This window comes from Podarcis muralis, chromosome 12 (genome assembly GCF_964188315.1).
Source record: "Podarcis muralis chromosome 12, rPodMur119.hap1.1, whole genome shotgun sequence".
Taxonomy (NCBI): Eukaryota; Metazoa; Chordata; class Lepidosauria; order Squamata; family Lacertidae; genus Podarcis; species Podarcis muralis.
In genome coordinates this window covers 58,079,474-58,101,376 of record NC_135666.1, presented here as the reverse complement: position 1 = coordinate 58,101,376, position 21,903 = coordinate 58,079,474, and the positions used below count along the sequence as shown (strand labels likewise).

General features: G+C 43.4%; 1 protein-coding gene across 1 annotated transcript in view; it reads left to right on the top strand.

The window, feature by feature from the left end:
* Window positions 1-21,903, top strand: part of VPS41 (VPS41 subunit of HOPS complex) — a 110,287-nt gene that overhangs the window by 13,494 nt on the left and 74,890 nt on the right. Inside the window, exons 3-4 of the mRNA XM_028750077.2 lie at window positions 12,150-12,257; window positions 18,485-18,562. Coding sequence (XP_028605910.1) covers window positions 12,150-12,257; window positions 18,485-18,562 — 186 coding nt within the window. The remainder of the gene's footprint in view (window positions 1-12,149; window positions 12,258-18,484; window positions 18,563-21,903) is intronic.

Here is a 21,903-nt window from a genome sequence, read left to right as displayed (position 1 = left end):
ACCTTACATTTTAGCCTGAACTTAACACGGCCTACTATTTCTGGAGAAGGAAAAAAGATTCCGAGCTGTGCTGCGTATTCATGCACTACAGCTCTTTGCACCCAGCTGTCAATCTGTGGGTCAGATACTTGCCAAATGAGGAGTGGCCAGAGACAAAACGCCTTGGAAAGAGGGCGCCCACAAGGGACATCAGTGAACAGAAAGCAACAAAGTGTGATGTAATAAAGAGCAGTGGGATTTTGCTCAGGTTGGGGAACGTTTTAAAGAGACAGAACTTTGTCGGAGTGCTCTTTCATGGATCTTTATGAAGTTGACAACGTCTCTTGTACAGAGCTTGCATGTTCTGACATCAAGGAACATTTCTGAACAATGGCTCAGGTTTGAGGGAAGAATATGGTACCTTGAAGGTTTGTGGAGCTTGGTGAGAAACCAAGTGGTCCTTTTGAAGGGTGACAATTACTGAGTTTTGAGAGGAGTTGGCCGACTTTATCTTGAGAAAAGGAAGAGTTGCTTTGCCTCTCCCATTGTGTGCACCAGGCTGTGGATTTCATAGTCTCTTTGCTTCTCACTGTACTGTCCTGTTGTCCAGGTGAGGTATGAGTGGAGAAAGCCCTTTTGGCAAATACTCATTCCCTGTTTAGTTGGTACAGTGCACAGTCACAGGTAAGTGGTAATTTTTTGCAAGGGTAGTGAGGGACATCTTAAAAGCAGATTGATAAGAGGGATGTGAAATTCATTTTGCTTTTGATGGGCCAAAAGCATTGTGTTAATTAGCCAATCAGATATTTAACACATAGTTTGTTAAAGCAGTAATAGATCAGAGAGAATGATGCTAATTCTAAAAAAAAGGCCATCTTCTAGAAGTCCCCAGAGTCAGTTCCTCTCAGAAGCTTTCATCACACTATGTTAAACCCCACAGAGGCTCTTCCTTCTTCTCTTCTGACCCTGGTTTAAGACGAGTCTTCTGGGTTATTACATCAGTTTTCTGTGATGTCTGAACTGTGAAATTGTGGTTTAACCGTTGTTTACAAGCGGTTTGGAAGCCATGGGATTCAAGAAGTTCCTTCTTTAGTTGGGTGTGGAAGAAGAAAGTGTGCATGTGTATATGTGTGCTTGCTGCTTACTCCTATGGCAACAAATTTCCATTTGTGGCAACATGACAGCTGAAACACGCCTCTATATGCTGGGCTATGTGTTCCTTATTAGAGACATAGGAATATCACATAGCCAGGAGGCCAACTGACAGGGGAGAAGGAAGAAGCTTTTTGGAGTGTGTTGAAGCATGGGAGATGTCTCCTCTCAGAGCAGGATGCAAGCATTTGTACCCCTATTCCTGAACTGCTGGGGAGCAAAGAGCTCTCCCTTCTGCCATTGCTGTCAGACGTCAACTTGAAGCAGGAAAACGATATTATTCTGCCCATATTCAAGGTCATCCATGACTTCATAGTACTGTTGGCTATGCAAACCGATTTATTTGGACCTCTTGGCTGGCTTAGATTGTGACTGGACTTTTGGACATGCCATTGCAAGCCTTCAGAAAACGTGTTGAGCAGATTGTCAAGCCTCTATATGAACGCCGCATGAAGTTTCTTGCAGCTGCAAGACATTGACATCTTGTTATGATAGGGGAAAATCATACTTCAGAACAATCTTCCTTGCACATAGTCACATGCAATGGTAGCTCACATTAATGGGTTTTCTGAAGTAGTGTTTAAGTATCAATATGCTTTTCCTATAGCTTGTGAAAGCAGTGGGCCATAGCTCAGTGGTAGAGCGCATGCTTTGTGTGCAAAAGGTCTTTGGTTCACCATCTTCAGATAGGGCTGGGAAAGGCTGCCTGCCTGAAACCTTGGAGAGCTGCTGCCATCGGTGCAGACAATACTGGGCCAGATGGACCATTATTCTGACTCTATATAAGGCAACTTACTACGCTGAAGAAACCTTTTTTCCCTATCACAGTGGCTCAGGTGGCCTATAGGTTACTTCATATAACCTCTTGTCATGAAGGAAATGCATAGAAATTGAATTGGGTCATACGGGATTAACAAACAGCTTTCGCCAGTCTGAGCAAACACATTCAACTTTAAACGCCTCATACCACATGCACAGAGAGAATTGTTGCTGCTGTTTTGGGTTCATGTTGCAAACCACTTTGCGCATAATCGTTTGCAGGACAGCAGCATCTAAATTAAAATCTAATCTATTCGCTGTTGTGCAACCTTCTCAGAAGCTGTTGCCTAGGATTTGCCAGCGTAGACTTCCAATGGTGGCGTTGGGGCGAGTCAGGACAGCGCTGGGTTGTGGGTGGATTGTTCTGTACGGGATCTTGTGACACATTGCAGAATTCAGCAGAGCCTTTGCTTCTCATAACCTAACTCATCTTCATTGCTGGCAGACTTCTAAAAGTGAAACTGAAGTTGGCATTTCACGCTGATAGCATGACTGTAATTTAGTGGCAACTCGGAAGAGCAGAAAATGTTGTTTGCTTTCTTTTCACCTGTATATTGCATTCTGTGCTCTCAATACAACTATTTTAATATATATTCAGTGGTAGTAGCCATATCATCATAATTCTTTGCCCTACTGTGTGGTACGTTTCCTCAAGAAGGCGAAAAGCTTAAATAAATCCTCTGTAGAAAAGGAATAAAAAGAGGGAGAGGGAGATTGCTGAGAGAAAGCCAAACGTCATAATCCATCTTGACCAATTCAAGAATCATAAGCTTTCAGTGATTAGGCTTGTGGGAATCAAACTCCAGTAATGAAATGAAAGGTGTAATTCCAGGGGAGGTGGTGAGAGCAGGGCTGGTGCATTTAAATATCAAATCACTGCCAAAATAGAAAATAACTTAGTTCTTCCATTGGCTGGTTTAGCTTTACGTGGTCTCTACATGGGCTGCCAGTATGAATGGGGTTAATGGGCATTATTAGACATTTCATTTCTATACTGCTTTATATTTTTAAGAAACAAGCCTCAAAGCGGTTTAAAGGTAAAGGAACCCCTGACCATTAGGTCCAGTCGTGACCGACTCTGGGGTTGCGGTGCTCATCTCGCTTTATTGGCTGAGGGAGCCGGCGTACAACTTCCGGGCCATGTGGCCAGCATGACTAAGCCGCTTCTGACGAACCAGAGCAGTGCACGGAAATGCTGTTTACCTTCCCACCAGAGTGGTACCTAGTTATCTACTTGCACTTTGACGTGCTTTCGAACTGCTAGGTTGGCAGGAGCAGGGACCAAGCAACGGGAGCTCACCCCATCGCAGGGATTCAAACCACTGACATTCTGATCAGCAAGTCCTAGGCTCTGTGGTTTAACCCACAGCGCCACCCGTGTCCCAAAACCACCCTTGTCCCAAAGCGGTTTATAACACATTAAAACATCAAACAAAATAATCCTGAATAAAACATTAATGAAGAAAGTCAAAGTATACATTCAAAGCAATGTCATTAACTGGAAACTAAAATATTATCTTAAAGATTTCAAAATAAAACATTACAAAGAAGGTCAACCACAGAATGCACATTTAACCCAGCAAAGTTAACAATTTTATATCTTTCTATCTATATATATATCTTAAACATTTCAAGAGAAAGCTTTGCTAAGGGAAGTCAAATATAAAATGCACATTTAAAACAGCATAATTAGCGAGAGAATAAAATATTGTCATGAGCATGGAACATAAACGCTGCCAATGATGGTTCATAGTGAGCGGCAGCTCAGAATCCATGACATGGGTTGGCCAAGATGCTCTCTGGCCTCTCCTGCAGCCTCAGCTTTTGTAGCTGGAGTCAGTCCGCCAGGGCCTCGCTCTCCCAGGCCAGGTGGAAAAGGGCCTGCAAGGCTTAGAACAGGTCTTCCAGGATTCACAGCCAAGATGGGCAGCTTAATCAGCTGACGTTTTATTCACAGGTGCATATTTGTCTCCCTATTGATGGGTGCAGTTGAGATCTTCGAGGTTTCTGCTACTTTCTCCGTGGTCCATTTTGTACTACCAGGCAAAAGCCACAGGCACTGCAGCTGACAGCAATAATTCAGAATTAGTGTTAATAAGCCTTTTAAATCTGAATCTTCCGTGTTACCAATGGGATCAAACATGCTCATTTCTGAAGCCCTGTTGTAATACGGAGCTGTCTCTGCTGAAAGCCCGTGTGGCACAGTGGCTCGAATGTTGGTCTTCGACTGGAAACCAAGGCTCAAATTCCTGACCACAAAGCCCAGAGGATAGATAATCTGGTGCCATTTCCTACCTCTCAGTCTAACTTGCCCCACAGCCTTTCTGTGGGGATGAAAACGGGGAGCTGATGGGAGTTGTAGTCCCAAGCATTTGGAGGGCACCAAGTTGGGGAGGGCCAAGATAGACCAACCTGTAGTTTGATTACAAGAAGAGAAGCCTGCCATTGATTTGCTCAAAGGAGTTTGGTCTTAATGGACGATACAGCCCTAAGCAGTTTTCTGATCTCATTACTTAATTGCATTAGTGTTATGTGTGGAGCTTTTAGCAGAAACTGTCCACAGAAAACTGAGGTTCTTGCTGGGTAATAACTTGGCTGTTCCTGTGCTTTCAGACGCAAAGTGAGAAGGTAAATAGTGAACATCTGGAAAATGATTTTGAATTGATTACTATGTCAAATTGGCAATTAGTTATGCAATAGCTGAGTTTCATGCTTGTTTTCTTTAAAATCCCAACTATAGTCTGAACCTCACATTCTCTGTCAGTGCGATTTAAAGTTTTCTTTCAAGTTCTGAACTGCACACCTGCACATAGAAACACCGTTTATGTATAGGCCATAATCCAACAGTACGTTAATTTCAGTAAGCTCATTTATTTTATTGCTCATATTTCTTGACCAGGATTGAATTCTGTATTGGACTGTAGTTGTAGTTTCTTGGATCCAAAGAAAAGGCAACTTAAAAAGGGTGTGTGTGTGTGATTTTGAGAAGCATTTTGTTATACATTGTGGGTGGAACATGTTTGCTGTTTAACGTGAAAAATATCTCTTGATTATGTTGGAAGCTGTAGGGAGTGAAATAAGTCTGTGGTCCTGGTATTATGTGTGTATAAAATGTTAATCTTTTGACTTGGTAAAATACGACACCAATAGCTGAGGGATAGATCCAACTACTTCATACATCTTAAAATTGAGTGTATTTTCTCTGCAACAGAATTGTGAGGGGAAAACAAACAGAAATGTCAAAACAGTGCAAGCGACAGTGATATTATTATTTTTCCAAATGACTTGAGAATCCTTTAGGATAGTATACAGGACTTTGCCTTTAATTAAAAGTGCCATATACTTAGTAAAAATCCATGTTAGTTGAGAAATTGATTTTTTTATATTTTTTTTAAAGAAGAAAGCTGTGAGTTTTCCTGTATGGAGTAAATGTCACTCTGTTCATATCTTAAGCTTTGCTGCAAGTCAAGACTTGTACTGTTCAACCAGGTTGTCATAGAAACGCAGCTAACTGTCATCTCAACTCAGGCTGATGATGGTTTTATTTGTAGGTTTGCAGGATTATTAAAATTTAACAAAAATTATTGATTTGCTTTTTATTTACGCTGCCGCGTGTTTACCTTTAGAAGTTCATGCTGCATAAAAGCTTCTCCTAAGAGAGAGAGATGGGGATATATATATATATATATATATATATATATATATGTTAAACTGATTCATCAATTGCTGTTGATGCTTTCCGTCTCTTTATTTAGAAGGTGATATATAGTCTGCAGAAATGGAGTAATCTTGTATTTTACAAATAGTTTTTCATTTTGTTTGTTTACAGCAAAGAAAAAGCCTCTCAAATTCACCTTTAGCTTGACTTTTATTTAACATAAGAGATACCTGTCAGAAAATCATGAAGTGGGTACATCAGTGTGCGCAATATTTGAAGTTTCTCGCTTTATTCATGTTTTTTCTTGAAGCTTGGCAGAATGCTTCAGTGAGCTGAGTTTTTGAAAGTATATGTTTTTTGTATATGCATGCACAGGAGGAATTACTTAGTTTTCACTCATAAATAAGACAGGCAAAACTTATTTACAGTAACTTTATCTAATGGTCCGTGGATGAATGCTTTTATGCAAAATACTTGAGGGACTAGAATTAACTTTTCACTTTGGTTGCACATTTGATGTCCAGACTTCAGCAACATGTTGGATCTTATTATAATGACTTTGATGCCTAGAATTCACTTTTAACTCTGCATGTTTATGCCCAGAGTGTGCAGATCATTTGTACATTGCAAGTGTCTTATTCATAATAAAAATGTACGTAAATGCAATTATGTGCTAATTGTCACATAACGTAGAAGCTGCAGACTGCGCTAACTTTTTTTGATTTTAACTGTTTTGCATCTGTCAAGAATGAAGAAGCACAGGTAATTTGTCTGATTATGCCCTGCACTCTAATTTGACATTGAGTCTGTCTGACTGGTAACAACTTTGTTCAGTGTTGGATTTACTGAATAAAAATTGCATCTTGTTGGACATCTTGACACATTGTTTTCGACAACTGTGTCGTTGATTGTTGACATCCCTCTATTAATCCCTTTTTAAAAAAATTCTGTCTTCAGAACTTAACACCAAAGTCCCTGGCTGTTGTAGGTGAAGAAGAAAGTTGAAATTTAGGCCTTTCTACTGTAGCTTGTCCTTTGTGGTTTTGTGAGGATACTATTTCAATAGCTTAGTGAAATTGTGAGCTACCTCACTGGTTTGTAGACCAGCGTATGGCGGCACTTAAATCCTGCAAATGTGGTCATATTAAGAAGGTATCTGCTTCTTAGTTGCCTCCCAATATAAGGAATTGATATTATATAACCCTCAACCACTATTGTGGAAGGATTCCTGAGTTTTTTTAAAATTTTAGATATGAAAGAAAAACAGTGTTATGAACATACAGTAATTATTCAATGAAAGGGCTACTTCACACATTGGGTTGGATTCAAAGAAGCTGGCAGGAGGAAATCTAAAAGTGCAACATGGGAAGGGGGCAAAAAGGTGTTTAAAACATACTGGATTGCCGGCAGGTCTCTTGAGTGTGCATTCAGTGGCAAAGCTGGGTTGATTTCTGTGTAGGGGAACCCTGTGTAGGGTTCTTGCTCTTCTAGCAGAAAATTGAAATTTATTCAAGTACAGTGGTGCCTCGCAAGACGAAATTAATTCGTTCCGCAAGTTTTGTCGTCTTGCGAGTTTTTCGTCTTGCGAAGCACGGTTTCCCATAGGAATGCATTGAAAATCAATCAATGCGTTCCTATGGAAACCGCCTTCAGACCAGGTCCGGGGACAGTCTGTCCCCCGACCTCTTCTGAAGGCTGGGGGGGGGGGATAAGGGCTTTTCTTCCCACCCCCAGCATTTTAAAAAACCCCGGGACAGCGGGGGACTTCTCCGCTGTCCGGGGCGATTTTAAAATGCTGGCGGGCGGCAGCGAAGGCTTCGCTGCCGCCCGCCAGCATTTTAAAAAACCCCGGGAGGAAACCCTTCTCCCACCCCAAGTCTTCAGGACAGCCTTCCGAAGGCTGGCGGCGGGAGGAGGTCTCTCCGCCCCGCCGCCAGCCTTCGGAGGAGGTCCGAGGACAGTGGGGAAGACGCGCTGCGCTTCCCCGCTGTCCTGGAGATTTCCCTATGGGCTTTCGTCTTGCGAAGGAAGCCCATAGGGAAATTCGTTTTGCGAAGCGCCTCCAAAACGGAAAACCCTTTCGTCTAGCGGGGCACCACTGTACAGTGTTTAGTGGCATACTCTGTGTGTGCTTATATACACACAAAATGAAAAACCTTGTCCAAATGTAAACTGCATCACAGTTCTATCACATAGATTTCAGATTCAAACAGAGGTTGGATCCTCCACAGAGTATTTACCCCTTTTAAAGGCATTGAAGTGATTGGTTGCTGGTTTGTGAACCATAGGATAGTATTTCTCAGTTGTGGGAGTTCAGGAAGATATAGAAAAAGTTGGAATAAAGAGAGAGGGTTGCTGGTGGAGGGGAGGGGCGGTTAAACAAATTCTAAGTAAATGGGTATTTTTGTCATCACTTGGCAAATCGAAGCTCCCCTGATGCTACTCCACTGAATCTACTTCCAAAGCACAGCATGAAGTCTCTGAGATTACGCCATCCTTCTCCAACTTGGTTCCCTCTCTATGGTCTCAGTCCTGTCTTCCCTGAACATTGGCCATGCAGTCTAGGACTAATGGAAGTTAGAGTGCAAGACATACAGAGGGCACCAGATGCATTAGATCAGGGGTCAGCAGACTTTTCCAGCAGGGGGCCGGTTCACTGTCCCTTGTGGGGGGCCAGACTATATTTTGGGGGAAAGAATGAACGAATTCCTATGCCCTACAAATAACCCAGAGAGGCATTTTAAATACAGTGGTGCCCCGCAAGACGAATGCCTCGCAAGACGGAAAACCCGCTAGACGAAAGGGTTTTCCGTTTTTGAGTTGCTTTGCAAGACGAATTTCCCTATGGGCTTGCTTCGTAAGACGAAACGTCTTGCTAGTCTTGTGATTCCCCCCCCCCCGCTTCCCCCCCTTTTTCTAAGCCGCTAAGCCGCTAATAGCCTTTTAGCAGCTAAGCCGCTAAGCCTTTAATAAGCCTTTCTAAGCCGCTAAACCGCTAATAGCGCTAATCCGCTAAGCCGCTAATAGGGTTGCTTCGCAAGACGAAAAAACCACTAGACGAAGAGACTCGCGGAACGGATTCTTTTCGTCTTGCGAGGCACCACTGTAAAAGGACACATTCTACTTATGTAAAAGCACTCTGATTCCTGGACCGTCCATGGGCTGGATTTAGAAGGTGATTGGGCTGGATTCGGCCCCCGGGCCTTAGTTTACCTACCCATGCATTAAATCTACCCACTTCAGGGGGATCATTGGTGACTACAATGATGGCTGACCATCAAGCCAATCAAAATATGTGGATCCCTGGTCAAACAACTGATCAATCAGCAAAACAACTAGAGTTGGGCATGTATAAATGCACCCAACAGGACTTACAAGCTCTAAACCTGCCCATAATGATTTTCAAGACATTTTTTGGGGGGAGGGTGTTCATAGTGGTGTGAGCTTTGGGAGTCTTACGAAGCTCAAATATCCATGGGGCTGGCTGATATAAGCCTATACTTGAAGGATGGATGTGTTCAGAAGTTACCTACCTCAGAGGTAAGACACGTGGAAGTTTTGTTCTTAGAGTCATTCTTGAATTGCTTGGCTTTCTGACTAGTTCAACATTGGGATTTTATTGGTGGGTTAGTTGTCTTTCCTTAATCTTGAGTATTTCCACTTCTAGGAAGCCGATGCAGCCTAGGAAAACCTACATTCAAATCTTTCATTTACACCAGGGATGCCAACATTTTATGGCTCCGGAGGGCAGCATGCAAATAAGGCACACTCCCCCTTCCTTATAGACAAACACAGCCACAAGCACACCCCAGTCTCAATCACAGATACGTAGAGCCTTCTGCTCACTCACTCTCACGCAGCATTCAAAGTTTGCCAGGTGGGAGGAGAAATTTTGCACCTGGCTATTGGCCACTTGCGGCCAAGTGAAGATGCCTGGGCGGCAGGTTGGCGCCTGACGTCTCCACCACCTGGAGGTGCGTGCCTGAGGATCCTTTCATCTTGACTGTTTTCACACACGAGCAACACATCCTGAAGAATTCTGTCTGTTATATTTTGTCTGCACAATCAGAATGAATTTCAGGAACCAAGAAGTTGTAATGAATAATACGACTTTCGAGCCGTCTGGACCAAAAATGGCAACTAGGCATTCCGTTTTGGCGACTGTATCCCTGGTTTAAGGAGCCATTTGGCGTCTAGCTTATATATCTGAGTTTCTAACACTGTTCTCACGTGTACACACATGTACACACTCCCTCACCCCCAGTTTGGTGCAAGGTGATAGGGAGTTTTAAACCTCTCCTCCTGGTCTCATAGCACCTCCTTGCTCCCTAAAGGTAAAGGGACCCCTAACCATTAGGTCCAGTCGTGACCGACTCTGGGGTTGCGGCGCTCATCTCGCTTTATTGGCCAAGGGAGCCAGTGTACAGCTTCCTGGTCATGTGGCCAGCATGACTAAGCCACTTCTGACAAACCAGAGCAGCGCACGGAAACGCCGTTTACCTTCCTGCCAGAGTGGTACCTATTTATCTACTTGCACTTTGACGTGCTTTCGAACTGCTAGGTTGGCAGGAGCAGGGACTGAGCAACAGGAGCTCACCTCATTGCGGGGATTCGAACCGCCGACCTTCTGATTGGCAAGCCCTAGGCTCTGTAGCTTAGACCACAGCGCCACCCGCGTCCCCCCTTGCTCCCTACTACCCAGCTAATGGGCACTTGTGGGAACAACTGAGGAATGTGCACATCCATGGGCTCTTCGCATTGCCAGCTAGGTGGGTGAGGGAAAGCATGGGAAAGAATATTGACAGCTGCATTGTGCACCTGCCCTTGCTTCCCAAATGACAGACAATCCGCTGTTTGGTGGGTCGCAGGAATGCAGTTGTCAGCACAGGACACCGAGTGCAGGTGTGTGGTTGAACATCCTTTGAGGAACCCGCAAAGCTACCTGCACATTGTCCACGTGTGGTTAACACCATCAGTTAGCCAATGGCGGATACAAAGAATAGGCTCAAGTGACTGAAATAGTGTTTTGATTCTGCCCAAGATTTCAAGGTCAGAAACCCTCTTTCCTCTAGTGGTCTACTCTAACTGGGAATGTTGTGAGGCTTCCACTCTGTGGCTGGCTTTTCATGTCATTAAGTAATATGTAATTCCTACTTTTTTATATCTGTAATTCCTGTAAGCCTAAGTAGATGTAACGGCAATCATTGCACATTCTCCCCCTCTCTTCTCCAGCCTTCCTCTTCTTCTAGATTGCAAGCCCCTTGTGGTGGAGAGCCATCCTTTCATTCTTTGTAAAAGCACTATGCACACGGAAAAATAATGTGTTGGGAATACTCTTTTAAAGAAACTGTTGCTTCCTTTGGCAAGAGGGAGTGGGTAGGATACAAATGGAAAGAAACGACACTGAAAAATGTATGTTTCCTAAGCTTCAGAAACATCCTTTTTGATGTTGTCTAAAACCCATAGGGTTTCCATTTCGAGGTGCACAACAGATTGTTTCGACTCTGTTTTTATATTATTTATTTGCAATAATTTCTATACCACCAATATTTTTAAAATATCATGGTGTAAAAATCAACAATGAAAAGACATATAACATATACAGAATGTGTCATAAATCAGTGGATTAGATTGGTGCATCAACATAGCTGGATCACTCCACAGAGAAAACCTGGGTAAAAAGTTCTAGGTGGGCACCTAAGTGCCAAACAGGAGCTGCCTGCCTAATGTTCAGGATTTAGAGTAAAACTGCAAGTGACTTTTTTCGTCTGAGAGGTTCCTTGGAGTCTAGAGTGTGTGTTCTCCCCACCACCACCCAAAATAGGGTGGATATTTTTTATTTTTAGTCAACTTGTTTTTAACTTCTGACTTTTCATTGATAATTGTAATGTACACTATATGTTCTGGTCCGTGTAAGCCTCTTGGAAGTTTCAATAGTTAAAAAGTATACAAATTTTCAAAATAAGTAAATATGTGATGTACTTTGTGTAGTAATTAGAACATTGGGCTTTCTTTTATTTTGTCAAGTACACTTCTGGATTCTCCCCTCCTGGTTTTAAGAAATTATTAAGCATTTCCTGAGCTAGTATTGACTAACATGTTGAGGAAAAGAAAAAATGCTATCAGAATTCAGGTGCCAGGAATTTCAAAGTTGGAAGTTGGTACAGTGGTGCCTCGCAAGACGAAAATAATCCGTTCTGCGAGTCTCTTCGTCTAGCGGTTTTTTCGTCTTGCGAAGCAACCCTATTAGCGGATTAGTGCTATTAGCGGTTTAGCGGCTTAGCGGGAAAATCGTCTTGCGAAGCAACTCAAAAACGGAAAACCCTTTCGTCTAGCGGGTTTTTCGTCTTGTGAGGCATTCGTCTTGCGGGGCGCCACTGTATTTTGGCTTCCATTTCTTAGTGATTGTTAGAAAGAGTTTATGGGGGACCATCTATGGCTGTTGCTATGCAGTATTTTTATTTTGGGGTGGGAAGAGTAGGAGTGTGTAAACCTGAGGAAAACTAGTATCCCTCTTTTCTCTTAAAATTTATTAATCCAGGAAGACGACAGTGAAGAGGAGCCCAAGCTGAAGTATGAAAGGCTTTCTAATGGCGTTACAGAAATTCTTCAAAAGGACGTCGCCAGTTGCATGATGGTTCATGAGAAGGTAAGAGTTTGTTTGTTTTTAATGCACACACATATGTAATATTTTAAAAATGTAAATTTGTGCTGTCTTCACCAAAACAGTTGAGATTTGGGTATAGATGATACCAGAAGCTCTAAATTGTGGTAACAAACACTGTAGAGATGCTTCCAGTTGCTGAGAATTTGTTTCCCGGCAAGCATGAGGGTATAGGCAATTATTTGCTTAGCGATTCACTAAGTGAGTTCTGACTACTGTGAGCTCTTTGCACGCTGCCCAATTTGTCCCTGGAGTAGTTCTGTGTTAGCTGCCACTTCTGAAGAAGTGGAGGACAGGGGAGGTGGTTTTGATTTAAATTCTTTACTTGGCAAATCTCCTGCAGCCACCTATTATCCAATCACTTTTTTGACGTTTTTGTCAAGTGCTTGGTGAATAAACATGACCTCCACTCAGCCCCGTGCTGGGATAAATTATTTGCATTTACTGTTTTTCTTCAAGTCACCCACCACTCACCCATGCTTGAAAACCTTACATTATATTCCTGGGGTCAAGTGCACCCCAGTTAAGTTAGAGGTAATAGAAGGGGGAAGAGAGATGTAATGTAAGGAATCTAAGCGAAGGGTTGGTTTTTTTATATATGTACAAGGTTGTGACTATATATTAGTGTTAAGAGGCATCTGAAATTAGATTTCCATATCCTTGGACACGGGTGGCGCTGTGGTCTAAACCACAGAGCCTAGGGCTTGCCGATCGGAAGGTCGGTGGTTCGAATCCCCGCGAGGGGGTGAGCTCCCGTTGCTCGGTCCCTGCTCCTGCCAACCTAATAATAATAATAATAATAATAATAATAATAATAATAAATTTTATTTATATCCCACCCTCCCCAGCCGAAGCCGGGCTCAGGGCGGCTAAAATAGTGCAACATTCTAAAAACATTATAAAAATTAATTAAAATCAAAATTGATGACAACCATACTAAAGTTCTGTAGAGATTGCCAGAGGAGGGAGTGAGGCTGCGCCCTGACCAAAGGCCTGGTGGAACAGCTCTGTCTTGCAGGCCCTGCGGAAAGATGTCAAGTCCTGCAGGGCCCTTGTCTCTTGTGACAGAGCGTTCCACCAAGTTGGAGCCACAGCCGAAAAAGCCCTGGCTCTAGTTGAGGCCAGCCTAACCTCTCTGTGGCCTGGGACCTTCAAGATGTTTTTATTTGAAGACCGTAAGTTTCTCTGTGGGGCATACCAGGAGAGGCGGTCCCGTAGGTACGAGGGTCCTAGGCCATATAGGGCTTTGAAGGTTAAAACCAGCACCTTAAACCTGATCCTGTACTCCACCGGGAGCCAGTGCAGCTGGTATAGCACCGGATGAATGTGATCTCGCAGCGAAGACCCCATAATGAGTCTCGCCGCGGCATTCTGCACCCGCTGGAGTTTCTGGGTCAGTCTCAAGGGCAGCCCCACGTAGAGCGAGTTACAATAATCCAGTCTGGAGGTGACCGTCGCGTGGATCACAGTGGCTAGGTCAGGGCGAGAGAGGTAAGGAGCCAACTGCTTAGCTTGGCGGAGATGAAAAAATGCCGCCTTTGTTATAGCTGCAATCTGCGCCTCCAATAGTTTGAAAGCACACCAGTGCAAGTAGATAAACAGGTACCGCTCCGGCAGGAAGGTAAACGGCGCTTCCGTGCACTGCTCTGGTTCGCCAGAAGGGCTTAGTCATGCTGGCCACATGACCCGGAAGCCAGTAAAGCGAGATGAGTGCTGCAACCCCAGAGTCGTCCGCGATTGGACCTAAGGGTCAGGGGTCCCTTTACCTTTTACCTTGGACATGCAATGTTGACTTACGTCACATACCCCCTAAGTTGGTACAATGGTAATCTTCCGGGGTTTACCTCTGCAAATAACCGATGATTGGTCTACTTACCTGGACAGGATAAGTTTAGTTGAACAGTTTGATTTACACTTAGGGATATACGTTTTTCTCTTGTCTATAGTATCGTACATCTCCTTGTTCAATTTGGGCAAGCCTCAAATTCCTTTAAGGCACCCGCCTTACCTTGAGATTAGAATTATACACCCTTGGCTAATACATGTTGATCCTTCCTATATTAAGGTTTTGAATATGTTACATAAAACAGCGGTCTTGTGTAATTCTACGATTCTATGTGTGAAAAGATCTAAAGCCTACTGAGCTTTGACTAGTTCCCTTTCTGCTTGTAATAAGAAATAAACTGTTTTTCATCCCTTCACACAATAATGACATAAAGGGATACGATCCAAAAGCCCACATCTCTTTCTCCACCCCTTCCCACTTCTGTTTCCTTCCTTTTTTAAAAAGGGAAAAAATACCGGGGGTTGGACTAGATGACCCTTCGTGGTCCCTTCCCATTCTGATTTTATGTTATTTTGCAGAGATTCCTTGTTGCACAAACACAGCATGCCCCGGGTCATAAAAGGTTCCCCGTACCAGGAAATGCCCAGTGCTTAATGAGATTATGGATCACCAAAGGTTCAGCCAAACTGATCTTTGAAAGTTTCTGTGATCTGACAGCTGACAATTTTCATCTGGAACTATGACGCTTCCTTTAAAAAGAAAAAAAGAAGTAGTAAATTTATTGGGCAACACTATAAGTATTTTCTATATTTGGAGCTGTCCAAGCTCTACCCTAATTATAGTGTCACAGAGAACAACACAACAGCAGAGTTGTTTTAAGTAACTGAGCACTTTTGGTTTTCTAGCAAACTACACTATTTATGAGTAGGATCAATAATGTTAGAAGCTGAAGTCTAGGTGTCTTTTAGGAATTGGTCTCTTACAATGCTGAGGCTAAAAACTGAGGGTGGTGTGTGTGTGTATCCCTTAAAAAAAAGAAAGAAATCAAACCCTATGAAAGATAAATAAAACCGTAGCCTGTATGATAGATGTACGTTTTGATTAGAACAATTTGGCTTTGTTTGGAGTACCGAAGAGTGGCATATATTCAGACTAATTTCCCTCCAGAATTATTATTTTTTTCCTTGCAATGCTAAAACATATTTTCACTGGACTCGCTGTCTGCATCCGATGACTAATCGTCATGGCACCTGGTGCATTCAAGCAGCCCTGTGCAGTGGAATAGTCATACCTAGTTATGTCTGCACACCTGATGTTTTATTAACTAGTATTGATTTTTTTACCCGGGGGACTTTTTTCTTCCTGTAAAAAGGCAACCTTGCAGGAGTGAAAGGCATTGCAGGGGATGAATTTCTAATGAACCCCTTCTCTCCTCTCTCTCTCTCTCTCTCTCCCCCTCTCTTTTTTGACTTCTCTTTAATGTGGCTTCATATTTTAAGTGCCTGAACTGAAATTTCATTTTAAGCAATTCCATTTTGATAAATCCTCTTGAACCTTGACTTTCTGTAAGGTTATTTTAAAAAAAAAAAAAAGATTGTGCTGCTTGACTGACACACTTAGTAGTGCCTGTAAATTTGAGCATTTCATTATAGGCTGCAATGAAGCATGCTCACATGCAATGAAATACAGAGAATTTAGGAGTCTGACCACTTGAGTAATGCTAAAGAAAAGGTGCCGGGGGGGGGGGGGGAGAGATGCATCCTCATCTATATAAAGGAGCACCAAACATTTTGTTGGTTAATTTGTTTTTAGTCCTCAGAATTCGGTAGCATAAACTAGATCTCTGTTTAGAATCTAAATATATAAATAATAACCCTGCCTGGGTTTTTGTTATATTATGAAATAGCAAGTAGAGCACTTATTTTGTGGGGTTTTTTTTGGGGGGGGGGGGTATTCTATGTGCTCATGCAGCACATGTGCTCTATGCACACTGCACACACTTAATGCTGGTTTCCGACCTGTTTTTATGGCTGAAAGGTTTGACCGCAGGACGAGAGCAGGCTGGGTCATTTGCATTGCCATCTTCTTTGTAGATTAAACTGGGACTGACCTGTCAGAGAGAGAGAGAGAGAGAGAGAGAGAGAGAGAGAGAGACCGACCCACCTTTTCAAGGAATGCATGCCATGATTCTGTGCTAACTTGCTCATATGTGCAATTGGTCCCTTACCTCTCCCGCCCTGATCTCACCACTTTGCTTCATGCGACGGTCACCTCCAGGCTTGATTATTGTAACTCACTCTACGTGGGGCTGCCCTTGAAACAGACCCAGAAACTCCAGTGGGTGCAGAATGTCTTACGGAGTCTTCGCCACTGGATCACATTCACCCGGTGCTATACCAGCTGCACTGGCTCCTGGTGGAGTACAGGATCAGGTTTAAGGTGCTGCTTTTAACCTTTCCAGCCCTATATGGCCTAGGACCCTCGTACCTATGGGACCGCCTCTCCTGGTATGCCCCATGGAGGACCTTATGGTCTACAAATAATAACACCTTGGAGATCCCGGGCCTCAGAGAGATTAGGCTGGCCTCAACCATGGCCAGGGCCTTTTCAGCCTTGGCCCAGGCCTGGTGGAACACTCTGCCACAAGAGTTCAGGGCCCTGCAGGATTTGACATCTTTCTGCAGGGCTTGCAAGATGGAGTTGTTCCACCTGCAAGATGGAGTTGTTCCGCCAGGCCTTTGGCCATGGCTCACCCTGACTCCCCTTTTCTTTTTGTATAAGAACTAATATGAAAAAGGCCTCCCAGCATTCTCACAGGCCCATATAAAATCAGCGTAAACAGCTGGGCCGATGAGCACTTGCTGTTCCCAACCCTAACCCTGTGGAAAGCCATCTAATTAGACTTTAATTTGATTTTGACCTGTTTTTAGGAGGTAATTTAATTATTGCTTGATTTTATACTAATGCTATATATTTGATGTTAGCCACCCTGAGCCCGACTTCGGCCGGGGAGGGTGGGATATAAATAAAAGTTTTTATTATTACTATTATTATTATTATTATTATTCTATCTCCCCATGTGGTTAAGAACTGGATGCAGGAAAAATAGTTGAGATAACCTCAGTGCTAGTTGGGACTTTTGGGGTGGTTTAAAATGGTGGGGCAGTTTTAAAAGCAAGCAATTCCGTTTATACGTTGTTGTTTTTTTAAGTGACTTGTTTTTGTGCCACAAAGCTTTATATGTACTAACCCCGTGCTTTGGACAGGTGGTGGCAGTGCCACAGAAAACCCCCACTTCATTCTCCCTCCTCCAGTGTCCCGGCTTCTTCACTCCACTATTCCCTTTCTTCTTTCACTCCCACTTCTCAGGTGCAAAGTTACCTCCTCTTCTGAACTTTCTTGTGACATGTTGTCTTGGGTATCCACCCCTCCTCTGTAGGTTAGCAGCAGTACCACTTTTACACGCTTAATAAATACAACCCCGGTAGTTAAGAAAGCCCAACAGGGACTCCATCTCCTCAGAGTATTGCGAAAGAACGATGTCAACCAACATTTGATGATCTCCTTCTACTGGTCCACAATAGAAAGTATCCTTTCACACTGCATCACGGTGTGGTACGCTGGTTTGACATCAACTGATGGGAAGTGCCTACAGAGGGTGGTGAATACAGCACAAGGTATTATGGGCTGTCCTGTGAATCCGCCGGATGAAATAGCGGAAGAACGTTGCCTCAGGAGAGTGAGGAAAATTCTCAGGGATGATTCACACCCTGGCCGGCACTTTCTTGATCTCCTGCCCTTGGGCAGAAGATACAGAAGCAGGATTAGTCGCACCAACAGGGTAAAGAACAGCTTCTATCCATGGGCTCTTAGGCTGCTGAATGAAAAGATAACAACAGGGCAACTGACTTCCGGTTTTGGTGGGTGTGCGTCAGTAAACGAGGGGAATTAAGACTAAGAGAGCTGAGTGAGGGGTTCTCGTGCAATCTCACTGTATACAAGCTGTACAAGTGACAATAAAGTATTTCAATTTCTATTTCAATTAACACGCACCAGCTTGATGCTTCCGTCATGATGAAGGTGCAACAAAGAGGCAGAAGTCAGGAACTGGCTTTAAAAATATCTGTGGTGGCCTTATTCATGGAATATTTTGTTTCAACTCCTCGGTCTAGCTAAGCCGATACGGAAAGTGATAGTTCATCAAACGCTATCATTTTATTCTTCAGCATATGTCAGGATGAGCCCCTGTCTTCACACTGCCTTTGTGATTTGCCACAATAGACTAGGAGGCAGCAGGAGGAGACTGCCGGCCAACATTTGTCATCAGTAGATGACTTTTGACAGCTAGCATGCACCAGCACAATAATGTACGTAAATCATGGAAAGTCTTAATTTTCACTGAGTATCTTCTTTTTCCTCTCTTCAGTTTTTGGCGCTTGGAACGCATTATGGCAAAGTTTATTTACTCGATGTCCAGGGGAATATCACCCAGAAGTTTGACATTGTAAGTACAACTACTTCTTTGCAGCCTCGTGCTATATTTGGAACAACCCACCACATCCAGAATTTTGTTGATCTCCTCTGAGCCCCTTTTTTGACAAGTGTACTACTGCCAGCTGTGTGACCTGGACTGAAGTAGCACAACACAACAGGCTTCAGATTCACTGGCGCATACAAGGAGAGTCTCCTGCACGGCAAAATGGCAGCCATTGAAAAACGAATAGCAGCCAGCAGTTCCCCCAACCGTCTCAACTAGTTCATGTGTTACCAAAGCATTGTGGTCAGTGCTCTTGGCTTGGTCCCACATTGTCTTTGGAATATGGCTATTTTCAGGGCCACACTTGGTGCCGTAGCCCCGGTCACAATTAACACAACTCATCTGCATGCCTTGGGTCCTTGTGGCATCTATAGGCACGGAGCAGTTCGTTAGCTTCCCTATTGTTGATAGTTAGTATGTGTCCTATCATATTGAGATGCCAAAAGTAATTGAAAATTGATTGATTGCCTTGCTACTTCAGTTTATCTACTGCAAATATATAAAGCTAATATTTTATGTGAATGTCCTGAAGCTTGGTCTCTTAAGGGATTGTATTGATTGAAGGAGAAGAGGAAGATTTTTTCCCCTCTCCATGTGATTTCCTGGAATCTTAAGAGAACAAACACAATGCAGAATTTATGTAAAGTCATATTCTGGGGCATAAAATATACCTCTTGTAGGCCGTATGCAGTTGCTGCTCAAGAAAAATATTTATAGTATTTGTCTTAAATTGTCACATGTTCCGGTAGGCTTTCTTTTCTTTTTTTCAAAGACCATTGTCAGCACTTAGCAAAGTGTCCATCACAAGGTGTCAACATGCTTGCAAAACATAATGCGTGTTCTGATGCTGACATAGCAGTCTTTTATGAGAAAGGTGAAAGGTTACTTTTTAATTTTTTTAAAAAACCTAATTATACAATTGTTCCCCCAAACCCACTGCTAGGAGCAACTTTTTGAAGGGTTGTTGTTGTGTGTGTATGTATAGACAGACAGGCAGACAGACAGACAGACAGACAGACAGACAGATGCTATGGGCCACCCTGCTGTGCTGGCTGCCCTTGGATCTGGTGCCTGTTAACCTGGGAGTAAGCTCTGTAGAACTCAGTGGGACTTCCTTCTGAGTAGACAGGGGTGGGATTATGCTAGAACTGGTGTGTCCAACAGCCTTGATAAGAAAAAGGGGTTGGAAGAAGAAAGGAGACCTTTCCAGCTGCCTTGTAAAAGCAAGAGGGTTGGGTTGCTTGTGGTAAGGAACAAATCCTGTGTTCTTTTGGTTTTGGGGTGAAAACAAAGAAAAGGAGACACTCCTTTTCCGCTGCCCTGGTGGGGTAAAAATGGGAATGAGGGGAGAGGGAAACAGAAGAAGCAGTTGGCGAGTGGGGAATGGGGCACACAGGGCATGTGCCTGGACTCCCCTCAAACATGGCGTCAGCACCACTATGTGCCCTCAGGTGCCTCTGGAGTTCTAGATCAATCTGTAGGTGACGGAAAATGAGGTATCTATTGCCATCTTAGTTCCGAGTAGCTCATGACCATTGCCCAAATATAACTGTTTATCCAACTTTTGTTTCAAGCCCTCTTTGAAAGGTGAAAGTAGTGGGAGATACGGAAGGGCAAAAGGCTATTTTTGTTCAACAAAAGAGCTCCCATTCTCCCAAGCTTCAGCCTGAAATACAGTGGGGAGGCAACTTAACTTAAACGGAGGGCGGGTCTTCTGAAAACGTTGCAGAATCCCTAACGACTCCTGACCGCACGCTGATTATTTTGATATGTTTCTCTCCCGCCCGCCTTCCCTCTCACAAACATGGCTGCATCTTCGTCGGTGACACCTGCTTAAGATTAACCGATATGTGTTCTTGGATCCTGAGCATTTGACATACTGGTGTTCTCTTGTATTAGGGTTCAGTGCTTTGAGTGAGATGAAATGTGTCAAATGAGTTGAAAATTATGACTTAAAGGCAATGGAGAAGAAAAGCCTTGCTAACTCCACTGACAAAGGAAGGTGCGGAAGCGATTTACAGCATATTAATTCCAAATGCCTCTTCATCTTTTCTTAAGATGGTCTACAATTTATTAATATAATTATTGCCGCGACTGACATCCTTGTAGATTAAAGCGTTGTAGATGTGAGAGCTGTACAAACACATTTAGCTAAGTAACAAATCAAAAAAATGCTTTCAGAAGGGGCGGGTAGAGAGAATTCATGCCCTGTTGCCTGGTGTTTTTAATAAATACATATTTAGAGCAAGTACAGTAACAAGAAATGGCTTGTGCCAACAAAAGTGTTGCACTTCCCTTGGAGAGGAGAAAATGCAGACTGCTTTATAAGCAGGGTTGGTTTTTTAATATTTAATGGTTTAGTGGTGATGCATGAGTGTGGAAAACAAATTTAAATATATAATGTTTTGAAGCGTTCTTTGGGTGGAAGGAAATTGAAATCTTTTCAGCATGTTGTTCTTCTAAGGCCTTTCTCAAATGGGGGAATTAAGAAAATAGCATGAAATATTTAAGAACCACCCCCTTGCTGTGGAATTTTTTAACATGTGTTTGCACACTCCTTCAAGGCCTATTTTTAAATATTTGATGGCTTTGAGAATTCGAAATTTTTTTGTTTAATCAGAATGGCAGAAAAAGTTAAAAGTAGTCAGGTTGCCTCTTTGCAACCTTGAAAACCCAGAGGTTTTTGTAGCACTTAGAGCCATATTAAAGTTTCAGTGTTTAAGAACATCGAAAGACCCCTGCAGGATCACACCAAAGGTCCGCTTAAGCCCAGCATGCTGTGTCTCAAAGTGGGCAGCTTGGTGCTTCTGTGAGCAAGACGGAAAAGCTGCGGCCCTGCCAGAAAGCATCTCCTGCCAGAAGTGTCCTGTCTCTAGCTGTGGAGGTTTCATTTTTGGGTCATGGCAGACATAGCCTCCACAAATTTTTCCAATCCCATTCTGGGAAGGAGGACCATCGCTGGCCGGTAGAGTGTCTGCTTCAGCACAGGAGGTTCCAGGGTCAATCTCTGGTATCTTCAGGTAGGCCTGGGAGTGTCCTCCTCTTGAAGCCTTGGAGACCCTCTCCCAGTGAGCATAGGCAGTGCTAAGCTAGATGGCTCCCCTCACTAGAAGGCAACTTCTGGTACACTGCCTTGGTTTGTCTACAGGTAAGCGGGTGGCGCTGTGGTGTAAACCACTGAGCCTTGGGCTTGCCGATCGGAAGGTCGGCGTTTCGAATCCCTGTGACAGGGTGAGCTCCCGTTGCTCAGTCCCTGCTCCTGCCAACCTAGCAGTTCGAAAGCACGTCAAAGTGCAAGTAGATAAATA